We start from the raw sequence: 19,324 nt of genomic DNA on the forward strand, positions 1-19,324 counted from the left end.
CCTCCCTCACCACGGGAGGAGGGAATGGCTTACACATGGGGGGGAGGGGCGGGGTGGATTATGAAAATCAATAATTTATGACAGTTAAGTGTCAGAAAAGTATTTACTCACATTCATTCCCTGAAAGTCACATTCTCCATGTGTTCTTGTTTGTCTTTCAGCGATGGCATCCGCCAGGTGGACTCAGCAAGAAATACCAAGGTTTTAGCCAAAAGCTGCGAAGGGAGAGAGTTTCATTTCACTTCATATTTCCAGCCAGGGCTGGCTCCAAAGCTAGCTTTTCTTACTAGGTTGTTTGCCACATGAAAAGCAAATTCCCAAAGGTTTCTGAGATGGCTGAGATCCGATGCAAGATGACTGCTCCCACCCACCGGCCCACCCACCCACTAATAAGACATAATGCCATCCTATTCTTGGTAACAATTAAAGGGCTCCCGGTGCAAGCAGAAAGCTGTTTATTTTCTGTTACATCACTTCGCTTTGCCTTCGAAGGCTGGTCTGTGCTCAGTGTTTTCGTGGTGATGCAAGTCCGCTCTCTCCTCAAGCAGTTGGATCCCTCCCATCTCGCAGCACCTCACAGGTCTCTTCCCCGAGCAGTGCATCGCTGGAGCGAGGAGCAGCTCACGAATCAGCTGCAGGTCCCTGTTTTGAAAAGCAGAGAGACAGAGGCAAAGGAAAAGGGTGGACTCTTATGTGACCTGGTCTTAAATCAAGACAATCACCATCTGAATTCCAGAAGCCCTGTTCATGTTTGGGGATATTTTTTCGACTGCATGGAATCAGACAGAAGCCAAAGGATGGGAAATGCCTGCATCCCCCTGAAAAGAATTGCTTATTGCCTATGTCTCTTATCTGCGCTTTTGCTGACTGAGGGGAAGAAACCAGCGAAGCCAAAATGCCCTGCCGTGTGTACTTGTACCAAAGATAATGCTTTATGTGAGAATGCCAGATCCATTCCACGCACCGTTCCTCCTGACGTTATCTCATTGTAAGGCCCGTAAGCATTTTGGTATCTAATTTACAATTTAAAAATTCCAGCCGATGTATTTGGGGCTTTGTATGTATTGGTAGAAGGGCATGGGGAGAGATTCCTCTTGCACGCTTGGCCATTTGACAGGGCTAACATTTTGCTGCATTTAGAAATTTTGATTTTTATTAGCTGCTACAGAACATGCTTAGATATCTTCCACCCCTGAACATTATTATGAGAAACCTGTAGCAGATTCATTTCTCCTACTTCATCTGGGAAGGAACAGTATCCTACTTCATAAAATACTGTCAAATAGTGACTGTTTTGCTAAACTGGATTAACATAAGGTTTGTTCTGTGTGTGTGTCTCTTTGTGTGTGTCTGTTTGTTGTTTTGTTTTGTTTTGTTTTCTTTCAGATCCTTTGTGAGATCTGGTTTTACTGAAATCTCAGAAGGGAGTTTTTTATTCACACCGTCGCTGCAGCTCTTGTGAGAAATATTTATATCATGACTATTTTTAATATAGCATATATTTGGATAAACCCTCTAGTAAAACGATCTCAATATTAATTTTGTCAAATGTGATTATATTTCTGGAGAGAAAAGGAATATCAGTAAAGTGAGGTAGATGGGTTTGTTTGCGACTTGACACTAACGGTGCGGATTGATGCTTGCAGTTGTAAATTTGCTAACCTGTAATGCTAGCTACTTTCATGGCTATTTATGAAGTTGTTGGAATGTTGCAACAATGATCTTCATTTCATTCCACCCTTTTACTTTCATTTTTGACTTGGGAACTTTGGTTATTTTACCCTGGAGTTTCTGAATTAGTCAATACAGAACCCAGCATAACATATGCGCTCAAGATGTTGTCCTCGGGGACCTGGGGCAGGCTGCTACTCTGTATGATTTACCATGTGGGGAAGAAAAATCTCAGTTCTTTCTAGGTAATTCCTTAAAATATTCATTCTCAAGTGACTGCTTTCTAATCTCATCTAATTTATAACCCATCCCCTTATAAGGAGGGAAAGAAAATACTAATATAGGATAGTGCAAAGGATTAGTCTTTGCTGTGTGTTTTAAGTTAGCCATGAGGGAACCATATATTCATTCAGTCTATGTCTGAAAAGTCAAAAAATTATATTTGACTAAGAAATCAGATCTCTCCACAGTCATACTGTAACATGGATAATTTGTTCTGACGTGTAACGTTTGGCCACTGGAGTGTTAGTTCTTAGAGCAGGACCACATACGGGGGGCAAGAGGTCCCCCGCCCCGTTCTCAGGTGTCCGGCCACAGACTGGATTGTAGTTACCGGTTCCGGTGGGGGGAATCAGCCAAATGTCCATCAACTGAGCTGTAGTTATCTTAACTGCATGATCCTGGACCCAAGTTTTTTTACTTGTTTTCTGGGTTTTGTTTTCTTGCCTTAATTGGCCATTTTGGCCGTTTGAGGTTTTATATACAGAGGCAAACAGCATGGATTTGAAATGTGAGAGACCTGTGTGTAAATCTCACCCTACCGCTCCCTAGAAACTAGACATGAAACTGTGTGCAAATGACTAACTCTCTCTGAGCCTCAGTCTCCTCATCTGTAAAATGGAGGTGATGACACCTTGAAGAGTTATCAGAGATAAATAAGATTTAAGTAGATAAAATGCTTGGCATAGGATGTGACAAATGGTTATACATTTTATAAATGGTAGGGTTTTAACTTTTTACATAAAGCTAAAAAAGCTAAAAAAAAATCACTTAATCTATTGTTTCGTCTATATGAAATCCCCAAACTGGTTTGACTATTTCATTTCATAAACCTGATCAGGTGTTTTGACATTATGTAATAATGTTGGCTACTGTCCTTCTACTAGCTAACGTCTTTGAATGATTAACAATTGAGTAGAATATTCCTAAGGGATTTATCTGTTTGATTGATGGCTAATAGTGTGATTAGGAGAAGTGTCAGTACATCAAACAAATTCAAAAAAGACAGAGTCTTTAGTACATAAAGGGGCAAAGTCTTCAATGCTGGGATCCTTCCGTAGGATAAGAATTGGTTGTATGTGAGAAAGTGATCAGTTGTGCCTATGTTATTATTTGTTAAGTACATAAATGGCTCATTTTAAAAGCATCCTTTTGTTGAGCTAGGGCACCTCTCTCTCCCCAGGAGAGTTAAGTAGATCAGTCCTTAAAATTCGAGAAGTGTCAGTTGACACATACTACTCAAATTCCAACACTGGATGGTCGTTAGCTGTGACACAGAAAGCCTGGATCAATCAACCTCATCAGTTAGCACCTCTCCACTTTGTGTTTCTGCTGGGTGGACCCGGCCTCAGCAAACACAGATGCTGGACAATGTTATAGAAATAGTTACCGGCTGCTGCAGAGTAATGTGATTACACGTATTTAGAATCACAGAGGAAAGCCAAGGAACTGGTTTTTAAATAGCCCACACCGAGTGTGTGTGCCATGCCCCTGCGTTCCGTGCTCTGAGTTCCTATGGAACATTCCAGCCCTTATTTCTAAAAGCAGTTCAGTTTTCAGAAATAACAAAAGGGCGAGTAATTCTTGCCCTGGATGTCCTTACTTAACTCACATTGGCTAACCTCAACATGGCAGATTTGTGCCAGTGCTGATCTTATGCAGAATTGTCCAGGGTCAAAGTTTGTCTCTGATCTCCAGGATCCTGTTTCCTAAAGATTTTGCTCCCCATTCTTCCTGTCCAATGTTCTCTGTTTCCTCCTGTCCTCGGGAAAGGGTCTAATAAGCACATTTTCACTGAGGAGAAAATAAATGAAAAGGCTCCAAGTATGAATAGTGCCATAATCATAACAGTGGTGGGAATGCATGGCTCACAGACAGAAAGAGTTTTTCTGTAGGACAGGGCCATCCACTGCCCTGAAAACCCCCCACTGGAACATGAAGACCCAGGGGTCTTATTTGCCTTTGCATGACTTTTGCCATCAGACCAGACCTGGATCACACCAGCCATTGCTTGGGGTTTGCAATGAATTCTAAGGGTGTTTGCGGCCGCAGATTACCAAACTGACCTGTCATATCCTGTGAAGAGATAAACTTCAGAATCGATTCTGCTTGATTGATGTACAAAGGCAGTTGGTTTCTTGCTAAGTTGTGGAAAAGAGAAAAGAAATGACCCATTCCCATCACCCACCCTAACAATCTGATGATTTCATTACGGCCCCAAATGCTTTTTCAGACCTTCTGCAGAAGGCATGATGAGAAGTACTTTTTGAAATGTCAGCCTGGGGTACTGGGGGAAACAGACGTAGTGCCTCCTTAAGTTACATATAATATTTTGGGGGAAAAGATCCTGGTAGGCCTTGGCTGGCAATGTGTGTTGTAGAACAAGAAAAACAAAAGCCCACACTCTGTAGAGAGGAAGAATAAAATTATCCAATAAAAATTCATCAGATTAGTTATACAAACCTATTTTTTTTTAAACACCTATGGTTTTAAACAACAGCAACAAAACCTTTCCCAAGCAAATGTAATTTCATTCATGTTTCCATAGGCCTGCTGTGAAACATAACCAATGGGAATGATTATTCATTCTAGTCTGTTTTTAGTGAGAGGGAGTGGTACTTGTAGTGAAGGCAATTTACAGAAATGTGTTTTCACACAGGACAGTCCTGTTCTTCTCAACCACAGACTAAAATCCCCAATGATATAGGCTCATTACAGAAGTAAAATTCCAATTTAAGAGTATAAAATGTGGCCACATTGCCATTTGTTGATAAGATTTTTAATAAACTAAAGCTATCCAACTCTAAAGAGAGTTCTATTTGCAGGGAGTAAATTACAGGGTTAGGTTAGTATCATGCACACACAAAAATCTTTATATAAGAATTTGGTGTAACCAGAAAAAATTCTATTTATTCCAGTGAGACCTTGTCTGAAGCAATAGAATTGATCCCTCTGGGGAAAAAATATCATCATTTCTTTTATTAATCCACAATCAATACATAAATATATAGCCCATAAGAAATCAAAAACTAAAAAACAGAAAAGCAAACAGCATGAACAAGATAAATCATAAGTCCATCCTTACTAAGATTTTATCATTCAGTTCTTCAAAATATTATTTGTCCAGGAAAAAATATCCATAGCCTATCTCACCTGTACACTGATTAGCCTCTTTTTCTATTCCTCCGTATATGACAAATGTAAGAAACATTTAGCAATCTTCTGTGACAACTCAAGCCAAACCTATCAGCTAAGAGGGCTTCTACAGGAATTACTGGCTGGTTATGGATGTGCATGTTTTGGTTTGTGCCCAGGTGATGGCCCACAAGGGACTAAAAAGTAAAAATTTCAATCACCTATAGGCTGTTTTGTCTACAATCTGCCCAATGACCCATAGCTCTGATTTTTAACTTCTTAATTAATTGTTGTGACTGTGCACACAGCTCTGTACAACAAATGTTTTCTCTGAAAGTGTATTTCATTCTCTCAATTATTCAAGCAAGAAACTTAGGAGTTACCTCTCCCTCATGTCCACTTTCAACAGGAAACAGCACGAGAATCTGCCATCTCCTCTTCACCCCAGGACCATGGCCCTAACTGAGGCTGCAATCACTGTTCCACAGGCTGCTGGGGAGCTTCTGCACTGGTCCCCCTGCTTCGGGGCCCTATCCTCCCCACCTCCATCAGTGTTACCTTCTTGAAGCGCAGATCTCATCATGTCACCCTCATGCTTGGAAGCCTTTAATGGTTCCCTAGAAACATCTGAACATCTGAGTTGGTATTAATAGAATTTGGCTATTTGTCTAGGATCATCTCTCGCAGTACTGATCACACACACACGTACACACACACAAACACACACACACACACACACACACACACACACACACACACACTGTAAGATCCATCCATACCAGCCGGAAGTACCTCTATTTTCTCAAGCTCTGTAGATTTTACTGATGTCTGTAGTTCTTCCTGTCATTTTTAGAGCTAACTGTGCTTGTATCTGCCCTTGTTGCTCACGGAGGACTCTCAATAGCCAAGGTCCTAGAAAAGAGCCTGGATGTTATAAGCTTAGATCTTGCTTACTATATGTTTGTTGAATTCAGTTCATATTTTTATAGATTTTATACTAGAGATTCCTGTTTTCCTATCAGTAGATAGTCTCAGTCATGTACCTGCTCTTTTGTATGTTTTGTATACACAATCAGATTTCATGTGAATTAATAGTGTGGACATCTGGAAAGTGGGCTGAACCAAAAAAAAAAACATGAAGAGATATTTGTTCATGACATTATGATGTCAAACTTCTTCAACAGATATTTCCAGTGTACTGGAACTTAAAAGGCAAAGCATCCAAAATCTTTCTTTAGACCCACCTCCTGAATCCCTTTTGTCTCACTCTGATTACCTCTAGGTCTTTGACAAGTACAAAATCATATTTGCCACCCAGGTTCTCTCCCAGGTTTGACTAGCTTCTCTCCTGTGAAGGTTCAAAGTCCCCCTTCATCCAGTCTGACAGGACATCCAAAGAAAAATGTTGGTTAAGCATTATTAAGATGAAGAGCAAATTTGTGAACACAAAGAATGTATCATAAGGCAGTCAGGATAAGCTCTCTCATTTTGTTCAAAGTGATATTCAGTTGATTGGTGAGGATGGTGACTCTCGCCCGTTGTTGAGCCTATGGCTGATATAGGCTACAAAATGATCACAGGGCATTACAATGACAGCTGTGATGTCAAAATGGCTAACCCTGGTGAGCTGGCAATGTGGCAAGTAGCAAAGAACACAGGTTTTGTGGTCAAATAGACATGGGTTCAAAGCCTCACTCTGCTGCTTCCTAGTTCTGTGATTCGGGGCAAGTTTAACCAAGCCTCATTATCTGCATCTACAAAGTGGGCAATAACCATAGTACCTGTTACACAGGATTACAGTCAGGATTCAATGAAACAGTACATGTAAAGCACTTGGCATGGTTCCTGTAACTCAATAAACATTAGCTTTCATTATAGTTCTGAAAATCACTTTAATTTGAACGACCTTAACATCAGATTAGCATCTGATTGTATAGTTTGGGTTTGCCTACAGTGCTAGCTTTAAAATCTTATTGTTCTACGCATAGGTCTCCATCAGAACCTGCTAAGAAATCTTTCTTCAAATACTTCTCACAAGAAACATGAACTATTTACCTTTCCGAGAATGGGAGGGGAAGGGAGAAGCAGAACCTTTCACTTCTTCCTCATGAAAAAACAACTGGAACCGTATTTTGTAAACATGTCAAGTTTTGTTAAAAATAATTAACACTGGCCAGTCTTCAGATGAGTAGTTCTGTGGTAAGATGGAAAGAAGCCTGAAGTAGAAGTCAGGAGACTTGGGTTTGAAATCCAGTTCAGACGATAATGGGCTGTGTGACCAAGTATCCCTGGGCCTCAGATTTTATATGTAGAAAATACCAGAGATAGATTAAATTATGGTTCTCAAACTCAAATGCCCAATGGGGGTTGGGGTGATAAGGTAAATGAAGGAAACAGTTGGGTATAAGACGGTAGGGAGTGGTGGTGACTGGGGTAAACCAGACAAGACATGTCTTACCTAAAAATGAGATCTTCAGTTTCAACTGATTATTGCTGATGAGAATGTGGCACATGAATATGCGGTCTTATTTTTTAAATTTTCAGGGGAAGGCAGAAATCTGGAGGCAGACTTTTTAAACAGGATAAAGACCAAACAAAACATATGTAATTGGCATTTTGAGACCTTCATGTTCTATTAACTAAGGTCTCTTTCTGCTTAAAAATTCTACTGTATTCTATTCTATTCTACAGAGTACTGTTTGTAGAATAGAATACATAATATAGAAAAGGGCCTTGTTAAAGAAAAGGACAAAATTTATTGTATCAATTCTAACAAACCAGTAGATTAGATTGTTAAATGAAAGAGCCTCATTCTATGGAATTGACTATTATAAAGTTATTATTAGAATAATAATGTAGCTCCCAATTTCCCAAGCAGGTCCACTGGGACTTTACCAGGACCTCCCATGGTGGCTGATGGTAAAACAATGTTTCAATATCCCTCCCATGGGGCAAGGACTGGAAAGGAATTGTTGAGCCCATTTACATGGCAGGATGACAGGTGTTTGCCTGTGTAAATTGTGATTAAAAAACAATGAGCCTTTAAAAAATAAACAGACTAGAATTTATATGCACAAGTAACTCCTGACTTGCAGAGAATTCCTTACCTGAGATCAGAGATTCTTCCTAACTTTGCTTCTATAGCTAAACGTTTCTAGATCTTTGAGAATTGTCTTCACTGCCAGTTTACAAGTCATAAAATAAAACCAGGCAAAATTTTGTTAGGGGACATTTGTCATTTTTGTATTGCCTGATGCCAAGCACTGTATATGTCTCATTTTTTATTTCATCATCACAATAACCCTGTGAGGAAGTGTGATTATGTCCATTTTGCAGATGAAGCACTGAATCCTAGAAGGTTTAGGTAACCTCCGCGATGTCACACCCCTCCTAAGTCGCAGAGCCGGAGTGTAAACCCACATCCTCACTTTTAACTACTTCTCTCTGCTTCCTCTTGAACATGAATAACTGGGCTTAACTTTGCATAGCTTTGTTCCCCAAATCGAATCCCCTCTCAAAGGGTCAACCTTTGCCATTAGTGAGGATATGCCGGGATGTGTCCTCATTCCTGGAGACAATCATTGACAAGCCCTTTGAAAGAGTGGCCCGCTGCAAGAACATCGAGTTTCCCTAGGGTTCAACTCTCCTTTGTATGTGTAAACTCTGGTCTCCTTCCTTTGAAAGAGAGAGAGAGAGAGAGAGAGAGAGAGAGTGAAGAAAAGAGCAAATGGAAAGAGATTTACATACTTTAAAGTTATATCTTAGACCAATGTTTTCTAAACTCATGTCCTATAGAACAGTTGTCCTGAAAAAAAACAAGAGTTCTGTGCTCAAATAAATTTGGGAAACTGCTCATTCTATCCCTGCTTGGCTACTTGCAATGCACCTTGACTTAGAAAAGTCTCTTGAATTATTTTATGTTGTTTTCCTTTTCTTAACCTACAACAGGATATTGGGAATCTACGCCTTCGGTGTTCGCTTTATTTATTTGTTTTTTAAAGAGCTTTTTATTTTATTTTCTATTATTTTTATTATTTATTCATTTATTTATTTATTTATGGCTGTGTTGGGTCTTCATTGCTGTGCGCGGGCTTTCTCTAGTTGTGGCAAGCGGGGGCTACTCTTCGTTGCGGTGCGCGGGCTTCTCATTGTGGTGGCTTCTCTTGTTGCGGAGCATGGGCTCTAGGTGCGCGGGCTTCAGTAGTTGTGGCACACCGGCTCAGCAGTTGACGCTCTCAGGCTCTAGAGCGCAGGCTCAGTAGTTGTGGCACACGGGCTTAGTTGCTCCGCGGCATGTGGGATCTTCCTGGACCAGGGCTCGAACCCATGTCCCCTGCATTGGCAGGCGGATTCTTAACCACTGCGCCACCAGGGAAGTCCCTTGCTTTATTTATTAACTTAATTATTTATACCTCAGCTTGTTCTAGAGAGGCTTGCTAACAGAGCTTGGGTGGGTAGAAAGAATCCTTTCTTAAAAGATCCATTAAACCATCTATCTCCATATAAGGAGTGACTCACTGCCAGGCTCTCCACCTGGTCAAGCAGCGTGGCACACTCTGCTTCTTTGGGGACCTCCCAGTGGAGCTCCATCTTTCAGAGGAAGTAGATTATCACTTGCAGCCCATTCAACAGGAAAAAGCCCCCTGAGCTTAAATTTACACTCTCACTATTTTTGTTTTGAGAGGATTCCCTCACAGCTATTTCCCAAATGGCTAATCCAGCATTTCCCTGGGTATACACACTGTACGTAAAACTCAATGATAAAAGGGTCCCATTATCAATAAGATTGGGAAGCTGCATATTTAAATCCCTTTTGAAGAGTCTCAATTTACTTAAGGATAGAAAGATTCGTGTAATTAGGAACCCCGAGTAACTTCATTTACCCACTTTCCCCAAATTTATTTGTCTGTTTTTTTCTGTTGTTGTTCATGTAAAACCTCTCAACCCCATAAAGGCCTTGTGTTCCAGGGACTGCACTCTGGGAACTACTGGGGAAGGCTAGCCTAGATTTGTAGCAGATACTGGGCAGATCTGAGAGGACTAAAAAGAGGAAGCATGGCCTTACCCATGACCATTACCAGTCCAGGGGGAGATCATACCTGAGCACAGAATGCCAGCTCTGCCAGTTACAAGCTTCAAATTACTTTACCTCTCTCACCTTGGGTTTCTTTGTATTTTAAATGGAGACTATAAAACCTACATTATAGTGTTCACTGGAGGATTAAAATGAGTTAATAGATGGCAATCTGATAAAGACGAGGCTTGGCATAGAATAGGCTTTAAATAAAATTTGAGTCCCTCCTCCTTTGTCTTTTAGGAGCAGGGAAATACAGACTGAATTTACAAACAACATCGGGAGGGTGCGCTGTTGACTAGTTATGCCAGTGTCTATAAAGGAAAAGTTTTGACTATCCTGAGAGGAGAGGTAATGAACTATAAAACCAAAGGGTTGGGTCCATGCTCAAGTCTTTGCTAGTGTGCATGCCAAGAATATTCCCCAGGGAATCCCTGCAAATATAAAAACTACATTCTAAACCTGGCGCTGCTGCTGACAAAAGATGTGGCCTTGAATAAGTCACTTAATTCTGCGGGCCTCAGTTTCCTCACCTGAGGTTTGGAATGGCATATCTCTCTAGGGTGCCCCACCCCCAGACTTATGAGAGCAAAATTAAGGTTATTCTCCATCAATCCAGATCGAAGAGGTGGTGGTCTACCTAAGGATCAGCTGAATTACATTGAAAATGTTTTCCAAGGATGAAAGTCAAAAAGAACTGCGCTCATATGTGATGTTTCCCATTTTAATGCTTTCCCATCTTAACAGCATATTTTAAAATATTCAAATGTAAATTATTCACGTGGCACATGCACTTAGAATGTGCGCATTTAACTAAAGTTAATCATCAGCCTATTATTAATTTTCATTCAAGCAGTCCTATTCTTTTGGATAAATTATTCACGTGGCACATGCACTTAGAATGTGTGCATTTAACCAAAGTTAATCATCAGCCTATTATTAATTTTCATTCAACCAGTCCTATTCTTTTGGATAAAGGAGAATATTAGTAACAGCTAGAAGGTCTGAGTCACTTAAGCAGAGGCAGCTCTAAACAAGTTGGCCAGCCCCTCCAGCTATGCCCTCAAATCTTCCAACAGCTGTAACCCATGCATCTTGCTCTCTCACTTACATATATATGCACATATACACATACAGGCACACATATGTACTCGGAAGTATGTTTATGCAACACTGCCCATGGCTGCCTAATCCCCGGGACAACGCTCAGCAGTTCTCTTAGGTAGGTGACAATCTCACTGGACCTCAGTTTCCCACTCTATATAACTAAGGTCCTTCACTAGAGCTAAAAGCTCTTCCAGCTCTGATATTTTATGTCTATGCTCTTTGCTGAGCAATTCCTTGGCAGAAGCATCAGAGACATGCTCTTATACATTATCTCATGGAATTCTTAGAATCTTCAAGGAAATCTTTTTGTTATTATCATTCCTATTTTAACAGATGATGAAATAGATTTACATCCTTGATGTATCATGTACATAATAAGTGGCAGCCACAAACTTAGAAACCAGATTCTCTATTCTATGTCTAATCGGTGCCATCTCTAAGTGACAGCCCAAGGCTGGTGGCTCACTCTTCTTCATCCAGAGCAGCCCTTCCTGGGGGGGGTTTATGGGAGAGCCCCCTAAATCATCCCCCCCGCTGCATAGCTGCAAGAATCTGCTTCGGGCTGGAAGATAAAACGCAGAACACTTGTGGAACAATGACAATTCTGATGGCAGTTAAGATGTCACGGGTGACGAGAGAGAGTCTGAAGAAGTGTCATTAGAGCCAGGGGGCCCTGATGTGACCAGATGAGCAGTCTGGTTTGAGACAAGGGGAGATTTTCCCAGCAGGGTTACTCCTCCCATTCAGCCATCTGCAGACCTGCCTCCCCACTATGCCCCACTCCTCATGTAGAGGCCATGCCTACTCTTCCGTGAATGAAGCCTGCAGCGCTACAAGCCTGACGCATACATCTTTCAAGCTAGTTTAGACCCCTCATTTGACAACATAGAGAGGAGAAGTGATGTGCTCAAGGCCACACAGAGGATTTATGGCCAAGTGGGAATGAAGACCCAGGCTTTGCGATTCCCTCTGCAGTATGCTCCTTCCCTGGTCCCTAGAAGAGGTGAGAAGCCAGGGCAAGAAACCGCTTCAGCAGCCCATCAGCCTTGGCATCGACACATGTCCCTCCTGCCCAGTTATTTTACTCTTGTGGATCCCCAGCTGGACGTTGGGCAGCCTTAGCCTTGACCTCCTTCTAATGTAGCTAGATCCTCATTCTGTGATCCTCTGCTTCTTCCTTTACTTCTCTATTGCTGATCCCAGCACTTGAGCTCCATGCTAACCCTATCACACACTTCTCTGCTCCTTTTGAATTAAGTGCTGCTGGTCCTAGCTTTTCAGCTAGGAACCCCCTAATAACCTTTCAGTCTTGGTGTTAATTTATTGCTTATGGAGAGATGTGACCCACTCCTACAGACAGTTGAAAATAGGTAGTCAGAAGGGAGAACTGGAGCTCAGGGTTAGCAGACATGTTACAGATCTCATCCTCTGGTCCCAGTGCAATATTAATTTTAAATTATGAAAGCTTTTAAAAAAAAACAAACTATCATCAACAGGAAATTTTAAGAATATTATTCTAAATATTTGTTGAAATCAAATATGCAATTTTAAGAGATTACATTTAAAATTTACTGGATGCTTTACATAGAGGTAAAGTCATATTTCTAAATATTGATACTTTCATTTTAAATCAGAAAGAATAAAAACATATGAATTGAGCATGAAACAATACATTCTAAGGACCTCAAGAGAAAATAAATAATAAACAGAAAAAATAATAAGTTAGGAAGCAGTGGGAATAATAAGTAAATCCAAGATTTCATTTTTGGAAAAACCCAATAAAATAGCAGACATTTGAAGGAAGTAATATGTACTTGCAAGTGGCGGGGTGGAGGAGGGCATTAATTATTCAACAACAGGCTTTGGCAAATTTGGGTAAATATCTAGGCAGGAATCAAGGCAATGTCTCACCTCACATCATAGATAAAAATAAGTCCCAAATAAATTAGAGTCAAAAAAAAAAAGCTTAAGGAGTGAGGTTTAGGTAATATTTCATTAATATCAAGGTAGGAAAAAACATTTTAAGAATTACAGCAAAAAAAGAATATATAATAGAAGTTGATATATTTTGTTAAAATGTAAAACGTCTATATGTTAAAAATCATGATTCAAAAGGCAAATCATAATCAGTAGGGAAAAACTCAGCATCAAATAAGAAGGGAAAAGAATAGGTAATATCCTTAGTAAATAAAAGGTGCTTAGAAAGCAACAAAAATGGTCAAAGGACATGATTTCATAGAAAAAGAAACAAAAATGATAATACTAAATGTTGGTAAGGATGTGGTAAAAACAGGCGTTTTTATATTCAGAACTGAACAGGTAATTTGATACAAGTTAGTAATAAACTAGAGACATACAAACCATATACAATCCAATAATGCTACTTTAAAAAATCTATCCTAAGTCTATTCTAAGAAAAGAATTAGGAATATGGAAAAATACTTGCATGAGAGGGTGGTTATGGTAGTGTTTATAATAGTGAAAATTGGAATCAACAATAAAAAAGTTAAATCCCGATATCTCCATAATACAAAACTTACTTGTCTGTTAAAATTATATATTGAAAATGTATTGTCCTGAGAAATTGTTCTTGAAAAAATAAGTACATGAAAAGGAGGACACAGAACAATATAAAAATTATTATTCCAATTTTATAAATATATACATGTATATATCATATATTTATTATATATACACATATTCACATCTTTAGGTAGTATGATTACAGTGATCTTTATTTTCTTCTTTAAGCTTTTCTTTTTTTTCCAGAATTTCTACAGAGCATATAGCATCCTTATGCAGAATACACGGAACTGCATTCACATTTTTAAAATTCTTGACTTGAAAAAAATACAAGTTGACATGATCTTAATGTGACTTTAAGGCTGCTTATTTTGAGTAATTAATTCCTTTGAAAAAGGAATTATGATTTAATTAGATTTCTTAAATCTGCATAAGCTGATTAGTGTTATTATGGTTGTCTACCAGAATGTGGATGTTGTATCACTATGTGATCCGGGTCCTATACTGAGAGACCACCCAGTGTGTGGAAAGGGCAGTAGACCAGGAGTCTTGGGCCTCATGACCTTGGTCAAAGCTTTTAACAGCCTTCTAGGCCTCAGTTTCCTCCTGCCAAACAGCTATTAACACATAGTCTACCACTTTCACAGAGTTGTTTCAAAGACCAAATAAGATAATGCAGCAGGAGTCTATGAAATACAGGCTACTATGGAGGCAACAATCATCATTTAAAGAATGAGCTATTGCCTGCATGGTATTGATAGTTGATATGTATGGTGTTAAATGTCTTTCTTGATAAGGAAATACACACTCCCTTGGTTGCAGAGGAAAAAACTCCTCCCCACACCTCCTACACTCCGTTGTTTTCGTACTGCATTCACGAGACTGATGGCTAAGACACCTAAGTGCACAGCCCTTGGGGGGAGGGTACAGAAAGGACAAGGGGCATCCCTGCGTCCACCTCCACCAAAATTCTAGGGAACAGTGCCTGCCTTTTTCCCTCCCTAAGAATAGAGGAAGTGGCAGAGACCTCAAATGTTCCCACAGGATCAGGGGCAGAGGGCAAACTCTACATGATCTCTGCACCAACCTGCTGGATGGCCGCTTGGCAAGTGTATGGATAGAGATCTCTGATTTGCAGCTCAGGGTACCCAGTTCATTCAGACAGTACACTTATCCCCACCCACCCCTCCATGTGCTACTTTTGTGAGGGCAGTTGTCAAATCTGAGTCATATTATTGTGGACTCCTGCTACCTGTAGTTATGGAGACGGGACAATCCACAGCACCTCTGTGTACCAGAGCAACTATTCCAGCCACACTTGCTGCAAGGAGCACAGGCCCCCTCGGTCCCCACAGGTAAAGGAAGGCTATTGTGGCTGACCAGGAAGTTTACCATATGCAGCCCTGGCTGTGTGTAAGAGACACCTGGGGAGCTGTTAAATATCTCATGCCCAGGCCACACCCCAGGTACAGAATTTAACCAGAATCCCTGAGGGCGAGAACCTGATATCAGTATTCTTAAAGCTCCCCAGGTGATTCCAAGTGCAACTAAGATTGAGAAGCACAGGTGTAGGATCTAACACAGATCTAGGCATCTCCCTGCTCCAGCCTTCACACACACTGCCCTTTGTGAGGTCTCCTCTGCATTCCACTCTCTTCTGAGTGTGCCTTGCACAGTCTGCCTGCCATGGAGCTAACTCAACCCTAAGGCCTCTCTTCTCCTCCAGCTCCTCTGCTGGCTGGTTCCATCTGTTTGTGATTCCAAATCCCCAAGAGTAGATTCATCTTTAGCCCAACTCATCTTTTTGAACCAGACTAGTTGGGCCATGGGATGCTGACTGACCTCAGGATCAGCTACTCTGGATGAAGAACGGAGTCCTTCTTGTTCTCATAATTTATGAAAAGGGACAGAGGTCATGAGGTATAAAACCTGGCCACCCTGGTCTGCCCCAGATCTGTTATGTGTGAAGATGGGGTGGGGTGACACAGTTTCCCTTAACAGGGACTTTGGGATTCTTTAACACGTCTGGCTCAATAACAAATCATGGGCTTCCCTGGTGGCGCAGTGGTTGAGAATCTGCCTGCCAATGCAGGGACACGGGTTCGGGCCCTGGTCTGGGAAGATCCCACATGCCGCGGGGTAACTAAGCCCGTGAGCCACAACTACTGAGCCTGCGCGTCTGGAGCCTGTGCTCCGCAACAGGAGAGGCCGTGACAGTGAGAGGCCCGCGCACCGCGATGAAGAGTGGCCCCCGCTCGCCGCAACTAGAGAAAGCCCTCGCACAGCAACGAAGACCCAACACAGCCAAAAAAATTAAATAAATAAAAATGTATTAAAAACAAAAAAACCAAAAAAAAACAAATCATGATATTGAAATCAAACATTTATAAAGGAACCCATACAAATTAAAGATTGGCATTTTACCCCCATTATAGCACAGGACCTTTTTAAGTTTTTTTAAGTGTATATAGGATAATAAAATGGATAGCCTGCTCAACTATATTTAGAATGTATGTATAAATTTACAAATCTTTGTCCATGGAATCCTTGTCCAAAGAAAATTACAATTGAATTTAGAATCTAAGGACTAAGAGATTCATTATTATCTTAGCCAGAGGGATTTGTTTTAGCTTTTATAAGAAAACTTTTTATTGAAATATAATTTATGTAAAGAAAAGTGTGCATATCCTAAGTGTACATCTTGATAGTTTAAATTAAGACTTAATTTTTTTAGAGCAGTTTTAGGTTCACAGCAAAATTGAAGAGAAGGAACAGAGATTTCCCATAGACCCACTACCCTGACACGTGCATAGCCTCCCCCATCACCAGCTTCCTCCACCAAGGTGGTATGTTTGTTACAACTGATGAACTTACTTGATCGCCCAGAGTCCACAGTCTACATTAGGGTTCAGTCTTGGTGCTGTACCTCCTATGGCAAATGTATCCATCATTATGGTAGCATACAGAGTATTTGCACTGCCCTAAAAATCCTCTATGCTCTGCCTATTCATCACTCTCACCCTGCCATGATTTTTTATAAAGTTAACACCCTTGTAACCAGCACCCAGGTCAAAAAACCAAACATTATCATTACCCCAAAGACTCCCTTTGTGCCCCCTTCCAGTTACTACTCACCTTCGAGGGTAAACCCTATCTTGACTTCTGCCAGCATAGATTAGTTTTGCTGGGTTTTGTTCTTTATATAAGTGCAATCACGTAGGATGTACTTTATTGCATTCTGGCTTCTTTCCCTGGACTTAGGTTTGTGAGATTCACCCATATTCTTGCGTGTTGTTGTAGTTTTAGCCAGAGGTTTTGATGCTTATGAGCTAGTTCAGCAAACACAATTCAGCCAGGAAATATGCTCAGGGCTGAGGACACAAAAGTCAATAAAGATAAGCCCCTGCTGTAAGGAACATTCAATCTAGTAATTTAGTAATGACCAGAATTTAATGTAAAGTAAATCCCTCTTTATTTAACAAATGTTTATTCAGTGTCCACTATGGGACAGGCACTATTACAGGTACTAGGGATAAGCAATGAACAAGCAGATAAAAATTCTAGTGGAAACCCTGTTTTAGTTCCCTGACATGTGCGGGCTAATTCTGCCCACTAATATCTATATCCTACCCTGTTATGCGTATGATTCAACATAAGGAGAACTAGTGTTAGAAGCCATTTCTTCCAGTGACTTGGAGTGAGTGATTTTGAAGTCACTGGTCCAACCACGGGACAGTTTGCAAACCAGTGAGCGTGGGAGTTATTTCTCTGTATCTATTTCTGCCTTATTTCATTCTCTCCATCCTTGATGCTGCTTATACAGAATGAAACAAAAATCTGGAACCTAAGGAAGACTTTGGATGGTAGCTTACCTTGAAGTAAGGCTGAGTAATCCTCTTGTTTCCCAGAACCATGAAGTAAGAAGAGACAATTGCCAAAGTTGTGACTGAAATCATAAAACTTTGAATTTGTTTGAATAACTATGGGCATCTAATATGTATGACTATTTGATAGTGTTGACTCTTCAGAGTCTAGTGAATCACTTGAGTATAAAGCTATGTATGATGTTGGAAGGAGAAGGGATAGAAGAGAATCCAACATCATTCCAGGAATGATAGCTTAGGAAGAAATGCAAGAGATCATCTGGTTTTGTTTGGTTTGTGTTTTCCCCCATTTTTACAGAAATTTTCAAGCATATTTAAAAGTAGGGATAATAGTAACATTCACTCCCATGGGCCTAGCCTCCAGCTTCAGAAGTTACCACCTCATGCTCCGTTCATCTCTAACCCACTGCTACCCACTCCTCTCAATATTCTGAAGGAATCCCAGATGTCAAATAAGTTATTCACAACTGTTTAGAAAGTGAGATCTCCTAGTTTTAATCCCCTTAGTTAATAGGCTCAGAGAGGGTAAGGCAATAAGTTGGTCAGTGGCAGTTATTTTTAATCCCTACACCTCAAAAATAAAAGTCAAAACGTTTACTAACAGAGAATATTGGACTTTACATAGTACAATTAAACAGTACGTATGAGACATGAGTTGTCAAATTATGTCAAACTTCTGGTCTGTCCCATGACCACGGTCACATTTTAGACTCTAAGTACAAGTGAAATATGAGCTTCTCCCATATGAAAACCTTAACATGTAGACTAAATGTCACTTGAACTCATTATAAATTTGTCATCAGTACATGTAAAACTTTATTTTCAGTTTTTATCAACACTTTATCTAATGAATTCCATAAATTAATACTCATTCTAAAAAAATAACTTTGTATTATTTGACCTATAATCACCTCTGTTAAGCCTCCCATTAAGAAAAAAAAATTCTTCGGGAAATTCAACAGGATGTGGGGATGGCTGGTTGATGTTCCTTTTCATCAGTTATTTTGAAACCGAATCCCTGTGGATTTTGAAATTGCAAATAAATTTGTCCAAGTAAAAGTATTCCTTTTCAACTATGTAGTAATAAAATGGCTCTGAGACTCTTCCTAAGCCTCATTGTTTCCCATCTTCAGCCTGTTCTATTTTCAAAGTAGGAGGTTAGTTGATTTTTATTAAGCCAGTGTCAGTGGCTTATCTATTATGAGATATCACAGCATAACCGGACATGCAGCTAGTTTTCTAGGTTTCCCAGGCTTGAAACCATGACACCATTATTTGGCCTGATCAGAATGTTCCAGAAGTTTCTAGAGCAAGAGGGAGAGATTCTGCTAGTGTCTTTGCATGGAAACCTGCAACATGTTGATTTGGCTGTCGACTGCCATACTTGCCCTTTTGTATCTCAAAAATGTTACTCAGGGCATGTGACATCCATCCCTGTGAGGAGTGGGGCACAAGGCACCCCTCAATGAGCATTTGATGAGAAAATTGACGGTTAGAAAAAAAAGCTGCAAAAATTACCTGAATAAATAACACTGTAGGGCTTCCCTGGTGGCGCAGTGGTTGAGAGTCCGCCTGCCGATGCGGGGAACGCGGGTTCGTGCCCCGGTCCGGGAGGATCCCACATGCCGCGGAGCGGCTGGGCTCGTGAGCC

The 19,324-nt window shown here is 40.5% G+C and overlaps 1 protein-coding gene across 3 annotated transcripts in view; it reads left to right on the forward strand.

Annotated features, from left to right (window-relative positions):
- The first annotated feature begins 302 nt into the window (after nt 1-302).
- Nucleotides 303-19,324, forward strand: part of LGI1 (leucine rich glioma inactivated 1) — a 33,724-nt gene continuing 14,702 nt past the window's right edge. The window contains exons 1-2 of one of the 3 annotated variants that reach the window (XM_007119641.4): nt 303-988; nt 1,387-1,458. In XM_007119641.4, the coding sequence (XP_007119703.4) occupies nt 303-988; nt 1,387-1,458 (758 nt within the window). The remainder of the gene's footprint in view (nt 989-1,386; nt 1,459-19,324) is intronic. The other 2 variants (XM_024121561.2, XM_007119640.1) reach the window with 2 other exon arrangements.

Source organism: Physeter macrocephalus, chromosome 20 (genome assembly GCF_002837175.3).
Source record: "Physeter macrocephalus isolate SW-GA chromosome 20, ASM283717v5, whole genome shotgun sequence".
Taxonomy (NCBI): Eukaryota; Metazoa; Chordata; class Mammalia; order Artiodactyla; family Physeteridae; genus Physeter; species Physeter macrocephalus.